The sequence below is a fragment of the Anabrus simplex genome, chromosome 1, assembly GCF_040414725.1.
Source record: "Anabrus simplex isolate iqAnaSimp1 chromosome 1, ASM4041472v1, whole genome shotgun sequence".
Lineage (NCBI taxonomy): Eukaryota > Metazoa > Arthropoda > Insecta > Orthoptera > Tettigoniidae > Anabrus > Anabrus simplex.
In genome coordinates this window covers 1,306,538,283-1,306,554,546 of record NC_090265.1, presented here as the reverse complement: position 1 = coordinate 1,306,554,546, position 16,264 = coordinate 1,306,538,283, and the positions used below count along the sequence as shown (strand labels likewise).

Below are 16,264 nucleotides of genomic sequence, written 5' to 3'. Positions count from 1 at the left end.
TAAATCTGCATCCCTCTGCGTCACTAGTTCGTCTATAGCATTGCAAGCTTTCGTAAACAATGTGCGGATAACAGCTCTTTTCTTAGTTACCGGTACTTGTGCAGACGCCATGATTACGATATACAAATGTAAACAACAGGATACGGTATACTGGATATACAGACATAGTTATACTCGCTATCATCAAATTATAATTCAGCAAAGCCTACGTTAAGTCCTGTCACGGTCACCATATGTAGATTAGGTCGTAAATACACATTATTTTTGTAACAACTCATTCAGTTTTCAATATTCATAAACAACTTCTATAAGTGGAAACAATAATGCGGCATAATTATCTGAGAAGACATTTAATGCCTCTAGTGCCCGTAACTGAATACTAGTTCACAAAATACTCAAAACCCAAAGAGTAAAGGAACAAACATTGCCAACCTTAAGAACTACAAATGTCTCGACATAATTTATATTTTATATATTTTACATTTTTGTATCATTTACATTTCTTAATGAGATTTTAAAGGTAAGTGTTGTGAATGAGCCCTTCCTGAATCGAACATTGCAATAAAGAAATGCAGCTCTGTGCTTTTCTTGATGGCCTGTTCTCTCAGCCAGCTGTTTGCATCGCGCGTAGCGGTGACCTGGTAAACTATAGTACTTTACAGTGACACAAGTATTAAGCCTGTTTCCGCATAGCGATGAACTGTTGCACTATGGTACATTACAATGACAGAAATATTAAGCCTGCTTCCACACCAGACCTTGGTTTATTCCAATCCAAACAACAAACGCGTGTGGAGGATGTGAAGTAGGATAAGAAGTATGCAGCTCTTGGCAAATACAGTAGAGACAATAAGCGACACTTCCGGATTTAGCCTTGTTAAAATGGGAGACAAGTCGCAAGTGGTGCTCCTAGTCGCTTGACCTGAAAATTCGCGCTAAATTCAAATATTAATGGAAATGTATATACGAAAGTGGATAAATAAATTAAGTCTAAAAGGAAAGTGTTACTAAGATATTAACTTCAAAGTTGGATATATTGGATATATAAATGAAGAATTATTCGACGGGTTATTATTTAAAGACTGAAATTAAACATATAATCAATATGTGAAATGGCCTGCTGTGAAAGGGCGTGATCTTTCATTTATGCATTGCCTTTTTAGCTTTAGAATTCCTGCCTGAACGTTCACGGCTAGATTTTTCCTTTTTCTCATTTAAAAGCATTACATTATCATATTGAAACTCTTGTCAACAAAAATATCGGCACATTCCTTGCACATATGATTTAATTAATTTACATTTAAGAGCTGGACAATTTTCCTTTTAACTTGAAGCCTACTAACAAAAAGATAATCTGTAAATTTAGCCTCAATAATATTCAAACTTTCCCTATAAGCAATACTTGCCGTAATGCCATTACATTAGGTTAAAGCTATTTTGCATCATCATACTGTTTCAACAAAATATGTACATTTCTTAAATCACCCATATTTTCTTCAGTGCTTGACAACGCATTACGGCATTCCAAATGGGGTAACTTGGAACACAACCAGCCACACTCATATGCATATGTATTTACCTGAATTAAATCAAACCCACAGATCACACTTACAACAACACATCGGTATTGATGGTTAACTACTGCACTGTAAAATAAAGCATGCGTATTATATTTGAAGCCAGTTAAAATATGGGTCGAGCAGGTCAGAAGATTATGAAGTACCGTACTATAAAAATCTCTTTGTCACTGGAAGAATATATATGCAAACGCAATATTACTTACATTTGCTTGTCACGGGGGAAACGGAAAAGACGGCGCATTCTTCTCTGCTTCATAGTTACTGCAGCCAAACGCAGCACATACCTTTCCCCTCATGTTGACAGGAGATATCAAGGAATGACACACGCTACTATTTTATAATGTCAGCTCACTGAAAACGCATAAATAACTCCAAAAACTTCACACAAAAATACACGTGCTCTTATGACAGAATCAGTAGTTCTCAGGTCAAATCGCTAGAGTAAGCTCTAATAGCTGTCCCTCGATATCTCGCTGAGTGTCGCGCATGTTCTCTAATGTATTTGCTCTTGGTTAGCCTGATCATCTTTAATGTCGTCATGGAATATAGTATAATTAACTAACAATAATCATTTACTCCTTGATCATTAACTCCAAACTGTCAATGTCAATGTTTTGTGAGGGGAAGGAGACTGTCACGAGGGTTGTGCAGGACAGTTTTGTGGACTGAATTGTTGAATTGTGATTATAACCAAAGATGTTTGTGAGTTTACGTTGTGTGTCTCGATGCATTCTTATAATAATGTTCATGCTAGTCCTTTCATCGAGTTGTTTGGAGAGAAAAGTACGTTGTGCTGTTAAGTGAGACTTTACCTTTATTATGTATGGGCCTACCATAAAGATATCATTTTACCGAAGTGTAATATCGACGTGTTTTATTTTTGGTTGCAGATCACCTCGGAACTTAACCCTGGATGCGATTCACATATTTCCAAGAATCTTTCTTTTTCTGTAGTTTACGTGAAAGCTGAAGGTTCAAATGATACTTTGCATTATTTATGGGATCTGTCTAGGAAGCCGTCCGTTTTACTGGCACTGACACCACCTGGTTCAAGAGTGGAGTTTAATTGTACAGAGTTTGGGATGGAGAATGCCCTGCGCTTCGATGTACCTGTAAAGTACAGTTTTGCTATTGTTATTAACAAGGTAAGTCTTTCATATACCTTTAGCCCAAGTAGTTTATGCACCTTTATGTAAGATTCTGTTATGGTGTATCATCTATGTCTGAATGTGGTTGAGATTAGTGGTATTATTTTATTTCTTTTTGCTGATGGCGGGGGTGGGGATTACGATTTAGCACTTAGTAAAACTCTAAGACTCTGGGTGTTACATGTTCCTTTGGAAGCAACCTATCTTGAAGAACTTAACCATTACAAGTCAGTGATAAATTAATATTCACGCAAACACGCAGCCTAAACACTTATGCATCTCACTGAAAGTAGGCCAATGATCAGACTTTTGCTCAAATTCATCCTTGGTGGTGTTGACAATATGTATTGGGTAAAATTCCCGACCTATTCACGCAAGTTTTATAAGGAGGTGATAAAGTAGAAAGTATGCAAAACTTTGGTGGAATTCATTTTAGAGAAGAGATGTGTTCATTGTCATGTCTAGGGACCCACCAGCCCACTCCCAGAAGAGTAGTGCACATGATGTTCCATTGCTGGAATGACTACTCGCATTGTTATAAGCTGACGTAAAATATGTTGCGACGTCATTCCCATTAGTGATCAGAAGTACATAGCGTTACCAACCCGCGGAGTAAAAAGAGCACAGCTAATAAAGTCTGTAAGTGAAGCAATGTATAGTACAGAACATATCAGTAGAATTACATAAGTATTGTATTAAAAATGGAGAGATGCACTGCTGTCTAGATCTCAAAGTGCTATCTGCCGAGAACAATGTAGTAGGCTTTGCTACTATCCGTCATTCTTAATTAATTATGCTTTTCTCGACTAGGAAAGAAAGGTATTTAATTTACTCACCAGTAACCCACATAGAATGCGCTGCTGTAGTACAGCAAGAAAATAGGTCATCTTGGTCCAGGGCCCACTACCCTAACCAATTCAGACCAATGGTCTTGTCCAGACTGTACCCTAACCAGTGCAGACCAATGGTGTTTGTACAGGAAACTAGAGGTCTAAGGCCGCTTCGTGGCTCTAACCTGGGGGTTTACGCTCCCAGACCACCTTTGCTTGTCCCCATATCACTGATCTTGTCCAGGCCCTACCCTAACCAACCCAGACCAATGGCCTTGTCCAGGTCCTACCTTCACCTATCCAGACCAATGGCCTTGTCCAGGCCCTACCCTAACCTATACAGACCAATGGTTTAGTTCCAAAGTACAAAGGTTGGCAGCCTTGTGCAGCGCGAGATCACGCCGTCGGCGACTCGACTGCGAGAAATAAGCACAGGACAGTCATACCGCGCATAGATATTAGCGATGCGAGTGGTAACCCATGGTACTAATGTTGCGTGAACAGAACTGGAGTTATAATATACATTGCTCAACATTCGGATTGATTGATGATTGATTCATCGCAATATTGTACTAGCACACTGTCCAAGAGTTTTGCCCAGCACTCTTATAGTAGGTACTAGATATTAGTAGAGCATAGGAGGATTGAAAATACATATATAAAAATGAGAAATTGTTCCTTCAACTGCTCAGTACCCATCTGTTCACTAGTTATGTTTTATTATTAAAAAAATTTTTTTTTTTTTTTTTTTTTTGCTAGGGGCTTTACGTCGCACCGACACAGATAGGTCTTATGGCGACGATGGGATAGGAAAGGCCTAGGAGTTGGAAGGAAGCGGCCGTGGCCTTAATTAAGGTACAGCCCCAGCATTTGCCTGGTGTGAAAATGGGAAACCACGGAAAACCATTTTCAGGGCTGCCGATAGTGGGATTCGAACCTACTATCTCCCGGATGCAAGCTCACAGCCGCGCGCCTCTACGCGCACGGCCAACTCGCCCGGTTAAAAAAAAAAAAAAAAAAAAAAAATTGAAACCTAGGCAATACAGATGTAAAGTAATAGAACACCTCATGCAAGAAATTTTTATGGTAAGTATTGCTGCATCACAGCAATCTGTACTGTAAATTACGGTAAATTAATATTTGGTGTTGCTGCCACACTTGCTTTTTATCATTCATATTTGCTTATCAGGATAGATCACTGCTGAATCTCACAATTTTGTTTTTGTCAGCTAGCTCATGACAACTCATTACTAAGCAGTGTACTTAGTTCAAAGAAACAGGGCAATTTCTTAAAAAATTATTGTATCCAAGAAGAAGTCATGGGAAGACTTGGTAATAACCCAGAAAGCCTAAATCAAGCAGCAGGAAAACCCTTTGGGACAGTAATAAATAATTTTAGAACGGGAGGGAAAAAGGAAATCAGTTAGTATTTGGATAAATGAGGTGAACTGATCATAGATCCCAGGGAATCACTGAAATAGAATAGAATAATTTTTATTGTCATTAGGCAACTGGCAGTTGCAATGGACAGAGTCAGAGGTGCATAGTTACAAAATATTACAAGTATTTCATTTACTCACCAGTAACCCACATAGAATGCGCTGCTGTAGTATGGCAAGAAATGAGGTAATCTTGGTCCAGGGCCCACTACCCTAACCAATTCAGACCAATGGTCTTGTCCAGGCTATACAATACAATAAATACAACTATATACACAAAAGTTAAAATAAACATAACACTATTTGTCCAAGAGACTGATAAATAACTACTAATTCACCAACGTGTTAGGATAGAGTTGACCTTTATTACCCTCCTACCGAACTTGATAGCTGCAGTCGCTTAAGTGCGGCCAGTATCCAGTATTCGGGAGATAGTAGGTTCGAACCCCACTGTTGGCAGCCCTGAAAATGGTTTTCTGTGGTTTCCCATTTTCACACCAGGCAACTGCTGGGGCTATACCGTAATTAAGGCCACGGCACTTCCTTCCCACTCCTAGCCCTTTCCTGTCCCATCGTCGCCATAAGACCTATCTGTGTCGGTGCGACGTAAAGCAACTAGCAGGAAAAAATATAGGCTATATATTTCCCTCCTTGAAACAGCGTTATTTTTTCTTCAAATTCAGATACTGAGTAGAAGGTATTGGATGTCAACCAATTTTTAAGGGTTCTTTTGAAGTTACATACGGGCATATCCTTTACTTGGGCAGGTAGTTTGTTAAATAATTTTATGCCATTATACCTATAGTTTTCTTATGTTTTTCTGAGCCTAACATTTGGTAAATCTAAATCGTTCCTATATCCTGTATCATATGAGTGTACATTGCTGCGAGTTATGTCGATGAGATTTTCTTTAGTATTGAGTATACTATGACAAATGTATAATGAGGGAAGGGTCATAATTGCAAGGTGTTGGAAGATAGGTCTACAAGACTCCCTTGTGGCCTTACCTTTAATGCATCTTATTGCCTACTTTTGCCACTGAACACATCTTGAAAATCTTCTGAACATAAAAGGAAATCTTTCTGGTGATGTCGCAAACAACTGAGCTCATGGGGAGGAGGACAGTGGCGTTGGTGAAATTACACATGAGGAAGTGGAAAGCGTGGTACAAAAACTCCATTGTCATAAAGCATCAGAAATAGATTAAATTATATCTGAAATGGTAAAATATAGTGAGGAGGCAGGGATGAAATGTGTGTAAGCTACTTTCTGATTGGATGAAAGCAGTAATTGCACCTATCTGTTGGGTCGATGCGTAAGTGTATAAAGGAAAGGGTGATAGACATAAAGCTGAAAATTACAGGCCAGTAAGTTTGACATGCATTGTATGTAAGCTTTGGGAAGGCATTCTTTCTGATTATATTAGACATGTTTGTGAAATTAATAACTGGTTCGATAGAAGGCAATTCGGTTTTAGGAAAGATTATTCCACTGAAGCTCAACTTGTAGGATTCTAGCAAGATGTAGCAGATATCTTGGATTCTGGAGTTCAAATGGACTGTATCGCGATTGACCTGTGTAAAGCATTATGATAGGGTTGATCATGGGAGACTACTGGCAAAAATGAGTACAATTGGACTAGACAAAAGAGTGACTAAATGGGTTGCTATATTTCTAGAAAATAGATCTCAGAGAGTTAGAGTAGGTGAAGTTTTGTCTTACCCTGTAATAGTTGAGAGGGGAGTTCCTCAGGGCAGTGTTATCGGACCTTTGTTTTCTTATATGTATAAATGATATGAGTAAAGGAGTGGAATCGGAGGTAAGGCTTTTTGCGGATGATTTTATCCTCTATAGAGTGATAAATAAGTTACAAGATTGTGAGCAACTGCAACGTGACCTCGAAAATGTTGTGAGATGGACAGCAGGCAATGGTATGTTGATAAACGGGGTTAAAAGTCAGGTTGTGAGTTTCACAAATAGGAAAAGTCCTCTCACTTTTAATTACTGCGTTGATGGGGTGAAAGTTCCTTTTGGGGATCATTGTAAGTATCTAGGTGTTAATATAAGATCTTCATTGGGGTAATCACATAAATGGGATTGTAAATAAAGGGTACCGATCTCTGCACATGGTTATGAGGGTGTTTAGGGGTTGTAGTAAGCATGTAAAGGAGAGGGCATATAAGTCTCTGGTAAGACCCCAACTAGAGTATGGTTCCAGTGTATGGGACCCCCACCAGGATTACCTGATTCAAGAACTGGAAAATATCCAAAGAAAAGCAGCTCGATTTGTTCCGAGTGATTTCCGACAAAAGAGTAGCGTTACAAAAATGTTGCAATGTTTGGGTTGGGAAGAATTGAGAGAAAGAAGTAGAGCTGCTCGACTAAGTGGTATGTGATATAGATGTTGATTCCCATAGGGAACCTAAAATATTTGTCCTGAATGAGTAAATTTATAATACCAATATAATGGTCCGTTATTGGACATTATAAATTTATAATGTAATAAATTTATAATATTTTAGGTTCCCTATGGGAATCAACATCTATATCATTTGATGGCCAGGCAGGCATCTATTTTTGGAAATGAGACATAGCTCTCATAGTGCATCGGCACTGCTGGTGCTGCTGGTGGCATCAAATAGCCTATGCAGTGGCCACCACGGTATGCACTAGCCTTGCGTCTTGGGTGGTGTGCCAAGTCCCAACTGACGAGCCTAACTTAGCACACGAGGGTGAAACGCAGGCAACCAAGAATGAGTTAGCTGGAAAATTTATAATGTCCAATAATGGACCATTATATTGGTATTATAAGTGGTATGTTCCGAGCTGTCAGCGGAGAGATGGCGTGGAATGACATTAGTAGACGAATAAGTTTGAATGGCGTTTATAAAAGTGGGAAAAGATCACAATATGAAGATAAAGTTGGAATTCAAGAGGACAAACTGGGGCAAATATTCATTTATAGGAAGGGGAGTTAGGGATTGGAATAACTTACCAAGGGAGATGTTCAATAAATTTCCAATTTCTTTGAAATCATTTCGGAAAAGGCTGGGAAAGCAACAGATAGGGAATTTGCCACCTGGGCGATTGCCCTAAATGCAGATCAGTATTGATTGATTGATTGATTGATTGATTGATTGAAGTTCGTGCAATTCTTATATTTTATTTTACACAGATGACAAGGATGATCATGTTAAGGACTCCTTTTATGAGGATTTGTCAGAACTGTGGAATAAATTACAGAAACATATGAAACCTCCTCTGCGAACCATGTGACCTTGCCGCGGTGGGGAGGCTTGCGTGTCCCAATGATGCAGATAGCCGAGCCGCAGGTGCAACCATATCGAATGGGTATCTGTTGAGAGACCAGACTAACGAATGGTTCATCGAAAGGAAGGGTAGCAGCCTTTCGGTAGTTGCAGGGGCGGCAGTCTAGATCATTGACTGATACGGCCCAGTAATAATACTCAACATGGCTTAGCTGTGTTGATACTGCTACACAGCCGAAAGCAATGGGAAACTGCAGCCGTAACTACCTCCCGAGGACATGCAGCTCACTCTGTATGAATGATGTACTGATGATGGCTTCCTCCCGAGTAAAATATTCCGGAGGTAAACTAGACCCCCATTCGGATCTCCGGGTGGGGACTACATGAGAGGGGGCGATCATCAGGAAGATGGATACTGACATTCTGCGAGTCGGAGCGTGGAATGTTAGAAGTTTGAATCGTTGTGGTAGGTTAGAGAATCTGAAAAGGGAGATGGATAGGCTAAAGTTAGATATAGTTGGTATAAGTGAAGTACTTTGGCAGGAAGAACAGGATTTTTGGTCAGGCGACTACCGAATTATCAACATGAAATCAAACAGGGGAAATGCAGGAGTTGGTTTAATAATAAATAAGAAAATAGGGGAGCGGGTAAGCTACTATGACCAGCATAGTGAAAGAATTATTGTCATCAAGATAGACACCAAACCAATGCCCACCACAATAGTGCAGGTCTATATGCCTACTAGTTCAGCGGATGATGAAGAAATTGAAAGAATATATGAGGAGATAGAAGATTTAATACAATATGTAAAAGGTGACGAGAATCTAATTGTGATGGGAGACTGGAATGCAGTGGTAAGCCAAGGAAGAGAAGGTAGTACAGTAGGAGAATTTGGATTGGGACAAAGGAACGAAAGAGGAAGTCGGCTGGTTGAATTCTGCACTGATCATAATTTAGTCCTTGCCAATACTTGGTTCAACCACCACAAATGACGACTATATACGTGGACAAGACCTGGAGACACTGGGAGGTATCAAATAGACTTCATTATGATTAGGCAGAGATTCAGAAACCAGGTGTTGGATTGCAAAACTTTCCCAGGAGCAGACGTGGACTCTGACCACGACTTGTTGGTCATGAAATGCCATCTGAATTTGAAGAAATTGAAGAAAGGAAAGAATGCAAAAAGATGGGATCTAGACAAGTTGAAAGAAAAGAGTGTGAGGGATTGTTTCAAGGAACATGTTGCAAAAGGACTAAATGAAAAGGCTGAAGGGAACACTATAGAGGAAGAGTGGAGAGTCATGAAAAATGAAGTCAGTAGGGCTGGTGAAGAAATGTTAGGAAGGAAGAAAAGATCAACTAAGAATCAGTGGATAACTCAGGAGATACTAGACCTGATTGATGAACAACGAAAATACAAGAATGCTAGAAATGAAGAGGGCAGAAAAGAATACAGGCGATTAAAGAATCAAGTGGATAGAAAGTGCAAGGTAGCTAAGGAAGAATGGCTGAAGGAGAAGTGCAAGGATGTCGAAGGCTGTATGGTCCTGGGAAAGGTAGATGCTGCATACAGGAAAATCAAGGAAACCTTTGGAGAAAGGAAATCTAGGTGCATGAATATTAAGAGCTCAGATGGAAAGCCACTTCTAGGGAAAGAAGACAAAACAGAAAGATGGCAGGAGCATATCCAACAGTTGTATCAAGGTAACGATGTAAATAATTTGGTTCTGGAACATGAAGAGGCTGTTTATGCTGATGAAATGGGAGACCCAATTTTGAGGTCAGAGTTTGATAGAGCTGTGAGTGACCTCAATAGGAACAAGGCACCTGGAATTGATGATATTCCCTCTGAATTACTGACTGCCTTAGGAGAAACCAGCATGGCAAGGTTATTTCATTTAGTGTGCAGGATGTATGAGACAGGAGAAGTCCCATCCGATTTTCAGCAGAATGTTGTTATACCTATTCCCAAGAAAGCCGGTGCTGACAGGTGTGAAAACTACCTCACGATTAGTTTAGTATCTCATGCCTGCAAAATTTTAACACGTATTATTTTCAGAAGAGTGGAAAAACAAGTTGAAGCTGAGTTGGGAGAAGATCAATTTGGCTTCAGAAGAAATGTAGGAACACGTGAAGCAATCCTGACTTTACGTCTGATCTTAGAGGATCGAATCAAGAAGGATCAGCCACGTACATGGCATTCGTAGATCTAGAAAAGGCATTCGATAATGTTGATTGGACCAAGCTATTTATGATTCTGAAGATGATAGGGATCAGATACCGAGAACGAAGAATTATCTACAATCTGTATGAAAATCAGTCTGCAGTGATAAGAATCGAGGGCTTTAAAAAAGAAGCAGCGATCCAGAAAGGAGTGAGGCAAGGCTGCAGTTTGTCCCCTCCCCTTTTCATTGTTTACATAGAACAGGCAGTAAAGGAAATCAAAAAGACATTTGGAAAGTGAATCACAGTCCAAGGAGAGGAGATCAAAACCTTGAGGTTTGCTGATGATATTGTTATTTTATCTGAGACTGCAGAATATCTCGAAGTTGCGGAATGGTATGGATGAAGTCTTGGGTAAGGAGTACAAGATGAAAATAAGTCCAAAACAAAAGTAATGGAGTGCTGTCGAACGAAGGCAGGTGATGTAGGAAATATTAGATTAGGAAACGAAGTCTTAAAGGAAGTAGATGAATATTGTTACTTGCGTAATTAAATAACTAACGATGGCAGAAGTTAGGAGGACATAAAATGCAGACTAGCACAAGCAAGGAAGAGCTTTCTTAAGAAAAGAAATTTGCTCACTTCAAACATTGATATCGGTATTAGAAAGATGTTTTTGAAGACTTTCGTGTGGAGCGTAGCATTGTATGGAAGTGAAACATGGACGATAACTAGCTCAGAAAGAAAGAGAATAGAAGCTTTTGAAATGTGGTGTTACAGAAAAATGCTGAAGGTGAGATGGATAGATCGAATCACGAATGAAGAGATACTGAATCGAATTGGTGAGAGGAGATCGATTTGGCTAAATTTGACGAGAAGAAGAGATAGAATGATAGGACACATCTTAAGACACCCAGGACTTGTTCAGTTGGTTTTTGAAGGAAGTGTAGGTGGTAAGAACGGTAGGGGTAGACCAAGGTATGAATATGACAAGCAGATGTAGGATGCAATAGTTACGTAGAAATGAAAAGGTTAGCACAGGATAGGGTGGCATGGAGAGCTGCATCAAACCAGTCTATGGACTGATGACTCAAACACAGCATGTGAAAATGCCTTTGGGTGATTTCAATGCAAAAGTTGGAAAGTAAAAAATATTTGTGCCAACAATAGGAAAGAAAAGTCTGCATGATGAAAGCAAAGATGAATGCCATTAGACTAATCAATTTCGCTACATCCACCAACAGGAGTGGGCAGAGTACCACCTTTCCACATAAACAAATAGGCCTATGGTATTTGTGTGACGGTAAGACTGCCAATCAGATAGATCATGTACTAATTGATAAGAGACATAGAAGCTCCATAACTGATTTCAGAGCTTACAGAGGAGCTGGGATAGGATCTGATCACAATATAATTGCTTCTATTAAAATTAAATTGAAAACCTTGTGTAAGTCACAGACTGAGGAAAGATGTAAAGTTGACACTGAAAAACTGAAGCAGGAGGATGAAAGATTAAAGTATGATGTGGAAATTACAAACAGATTTGATATTCTGGGAGAAGATCCTAGAGAAGACGTTGATGAAACAAATGATGAAGGTTGTGAACAAATGTGGACTGACGCGAAACAAATCATGACAACAGTAGCAATGAAAGTGATACCAAAAGCTGCTGGTAAGAAAAAGAAATGGTTCAATAAGGCATGTCATCGTGGATGATGTTGAGGAACCATACAGAGAAAAACAGAAAGAATGTAGTAAAGTAATTCGTAGAAGGCAATAAGTCAACCTGAGGCAACAAACAGAATCAATCCAGGATGATTACAGAAACAGGAACATCCGCAACATGTATGGAACTGTCAACACAATTAAAAAAGGATTTCAACCAAGATCGAGTATTATAAGAGATAAGTCTGGAAATTTAATAGCTGATCAGGACAAATTATTAAATTACTGTAAGCAATACCTCAATTCCTTGCTGAATCGTGCAGATCCTGAAACCTGTATTGGTAAACCATCTAGTTTCCCATCAGAAGAACAAATACCAGAGCCATCATATCAAGAAGTATTGCAAAGTATTATACGTTTGAAAAACAATAAAGTTTCAGGAGTGACAACATTCCTGCTGAGCTTAGTAAATATGGTGGAGAAAGATTACATAAATACATATATGCAAGATCATTCTAAGGATATGGCACGATGAAGTTATTCCAAAAGAATGGCAGGAATCACTTATTGTCCCAATTCTTAAAGGAGGGGATAAGGGAGAACTTCAAAATTATCATGGTATATCTCTTGTAAACATGGTCTAGAAAATTCTGTCTTTTGTACTTTTACAGTGTTTAAAACCGTTTGCTGAAAATGTTAATGGGGATTATCAGAATGGTTTTAGTAGTAACAGGTACACTACAGACAACATATTGGCAATTAAGACTATTGATAAGGTGTGGGAGCACAAGAAGTCGGTTCATTATCTCTTTATAGATTTCTTCAAGGCGTATGTTTCAATCCATAGAGAAGGGCTGTGAGACATTATGATGGAGTTTGGCTTTTCCATAAAATTAATTAACATGTGCAAATTGTGTATGAATGGTAATGTTAGCTGTGTTTTGCTCAAAGGCAAGTTCCTTGTAGGATAAAACTGTTCTGAGACCAGGCGATGCACTATCTCCTCTTCATTCAACATTGCACTGGAGAAGATTATCAGGAAATTAGCTCTTGTACCTGCTGGCATATTGGCGAGACTACATAAAGTCCTCGCATATGTGAATGGTATTGTTCTTATTGGCCGCAATGAACTAGAAATTAGGCAGTTATTTGTGGAACTAGAGGAAATGGCAGCAAAAATTGGCTAACGGGTAAATGATAAAAAGTCACATAACGTGGTTGTACAGAGATCGAATTATGAGGAGGTTGACAGATTGCCTTAGAAGATTGGGAAATATGTATTTAAAAGAGTAGAGAAGTTAAAATTCCTTGGTGTATTAATCGATGAGCAAAACCAAAGGGAACAGAAACACCAGTCTAGAATTAAGAATGCAAATAAGGCATTTTACTCTATGAGCCCTGTACTGTATTAGGCTCCAAGTTTTTTGTTTTTTTTTTGCTAGGGGCTTTACGTCGCACTGACACAGATAGGTCTTATGGCGACGATGGGATAGGAAATGCCTAGGAGTTGGAAGGAAGCGGCCGTGGCCTTAATTAAGGTACAGCCCCAGCACGTGTCTGGTGTGAAAATGGGAAACCACGGAAACCAGGGCTGCCGATAGTGGAATTCGAACCTACTACCTCCTGGATGCAAGCTCACAGCCGCGCGCCTCTACGCGCACGGCCAACTCGCCCGGTGCTCCAAGTTTTTAACAAGGATTGCAAAAATGATTATCTATACTAATATTATAAAGAGAAAAAATGTGTTTGTTTGTAACGAATAGACTCAAAAACTACTGAACCGATTTTAAAAATTACGTCACCTATAGAAAGCTACATTGCCAATAACATGGGCTGTATTTTATTTTCAAAACAATTCGTGGTGGGGGGCACGGGGGGGGGGGGGGGTGGAGATATAAAAATAATAGGCTAATATAAGCAAAATATCGAATTTGTCGTATAAGGATGAGACAAAGCTCAATTTAATCCTCTTGATGCAAAGAACAAAACTTGGTAAGCTGTACGGGAGATATAGATGTTGATTCCCATAGGGAACTTGAAATATTTGTCCTGAATGAGTAAATTTATAATACCAATACCCCGCAGGCCCGAAAACTATGTTTTAAGGCCCTAAAACCAACCGTTACGGAGATATTGGCACCACACTTCCCCTGCTCTGGGAGTCGCATAAAGTAATGAACTGCTGTAACCATGGCAACGTCAGCTCCAGGATTCTACAGCAGCGAAATTATCTACAATAAATCACAAAAACCTAACATGTTAGACATGAAAATTGATATTTGGAATCCTCTTAAAAAAAAAACACAAATATTCGTTTTCAGAAATTCCACTTAAGGGGGGAGGGGGTGTGTGTGAAAAGAAGTGAGGAAGGAGTTGAATTATTTATATGAGGATACATATATCTCAAAAAATGAAGATGCTACGGTCTTTAAAATTGGTACTTGGAATCTTCTTTAAAAGTTAACACACTCTTTTTGGAAAATCCACTTAAGGGGGTGAAAATAAAAAAGCAGATGAATTTTTCAAATGAGAATCTTTTTCTATCGCTTTACCCATACCTGTGGGGCTGCGTGTGGAATTGACCCTGTTTTACGACTGGATGCCCTTCCTGATGGCAACTGTATGTGTAGGAAAAAAAAGGAAAATTTTGTATATTTGTTTGTAACGGATAGACTCAAAACTACTGAACTGATTTTAAAAATTACTTCACCTATAGAAACCGGCGGACTTGGGGGAAATAAAATACCTCTCGCGGACCAAACACAACCCCCTGTGGGTGGGGGACGCAGACGAAGAATACACCCACGGTATCCCCTGCCTGTCGTAAGAGGTGACAAGGGATGATTGTCTTGCAACCATGAAATTACTTGTGATTAGTACCACCACGTGGATAACACATGGGTTGCTTTTACTTGCGCGTAGTACCACTATATTATGTACCAAATAGGTTTGTGATTAGTAGCACACCGGAGCACCGTGCAGTAGGCTTTTTCAGTACCTGTGATTAGTACCACCATATGAGCGGGACCGTGGGATGATAGCTACCATGGTTCTGCCTTGCCAATGATTAGTACCCACTATATGGAGAACACCACGGGATAGGGGAAGGTCCGTGTGGTTAGTACTCTTATGTGCTGAACACCATAGGGTTGCATTGCCTGTAACTGATATAGATGTTTTTGGACCAATATAAATGGTCCGTTATTCGACATTATTGGTATTATAAATTTACTCATTCGGAACAAATATTTCAGATTCCCTGTGGGAATCAACATCTATATCATCTGGTGGCCAAGCAGGCATCAATTTTTGATAATGAGACAAAGTCTCTCGTAGTGCATTGGCACTGCAGGTGGCTACAATTGGCCTACGCAGTGGCCTCCATGGTATGCACTGGCCAGCGTCTTGGTAGGTGTGCTAGGTACCAACTGATGAGCCCAGCCTAGCACACGAGGGCCAAACGCTGGCAACCAGGAATGAGTTAGCTGGATAATTTGTAATGTCCAATAACGGACCATTTATATTGGTATTGCCTGTAAATGGCGCCACAATGGGAGAAAAACCATAGATCTGTAGTATATGTCGAATTTCATAACCTGTGAGTAGTACCATAATGTGTGGAATACCGCGTGTCTGGTACTTTTGATTAGTACCGCAGCATGACAAATACCATGGTTCTACATTCCTAGCGATAAGTACCGTTATGAGGGGCCGATAACTTGGATTTTGGACCCCCTTTAGACTGCAAGCATCATCGATTCAGTGTTATGCTATAGCAGCAGTCCCTTGGTCAGTAATCATATTGTTTTACGTCAGAATCTGTGAATGTAAGGCATTGTGGGTCGCGTCCGCTGATTGTTTTATATTCATCTCCATCCATTCATTCTTTGCCCTCACGTTTTGAATTCTGGTCAGTGGAGAATTTTGGACTTTTTAATTTATCATTCCATTTCGTACCATTAGGGGCCGATGACCTCGATGTTAGGCCCCTTTAAACAGCAAACATCATCATCATCACTTATAGAAAGCTACATTGCCAGTGAGTAACAAGAGTTGTATTTTATTTTCAAAACAATTCGAGGGGAGGGTGACGGGGGGAGATATAAAAATGTTAAAATATTAGGCTAATATAGGCGATATCGAATTTGTTGTACAAGGACGAGACA

At 39.6% G+C, this 16,264-nt stretch overlaps 1 protein-coding gene across 1 annotated transcript in view; it reads left to right on the top strand.

Moving 5' to 3' along the window:
• The first annotated feature begins 2,176 nt into the window (after positions 1 to 2,176).
• The window catches only part of LOC136878512 (glycosylated lysosomal membrane protein), a 114,349-nt gene continuing 100,261 nt past the window's right edge, over positions 2,177 to 16,264 (top strand). Inside the window, exons 1-2 of the mRNA XM_067152089.2 lie at positions 2,177 to 2,363; positions 2,471 to 2,725. Of these exons, the coding sequence (XP_067008190.1) occupies positions 2,277 to 2,363; positions 2,471 to 2,725 (342 nt within the window). The 5' untranslated portion in view covers positions 2,177 to 2,276. The remainder of the gene's footprint in view (positions 2,364 to 2,470; positions 2,726 to 16,264) is intronic.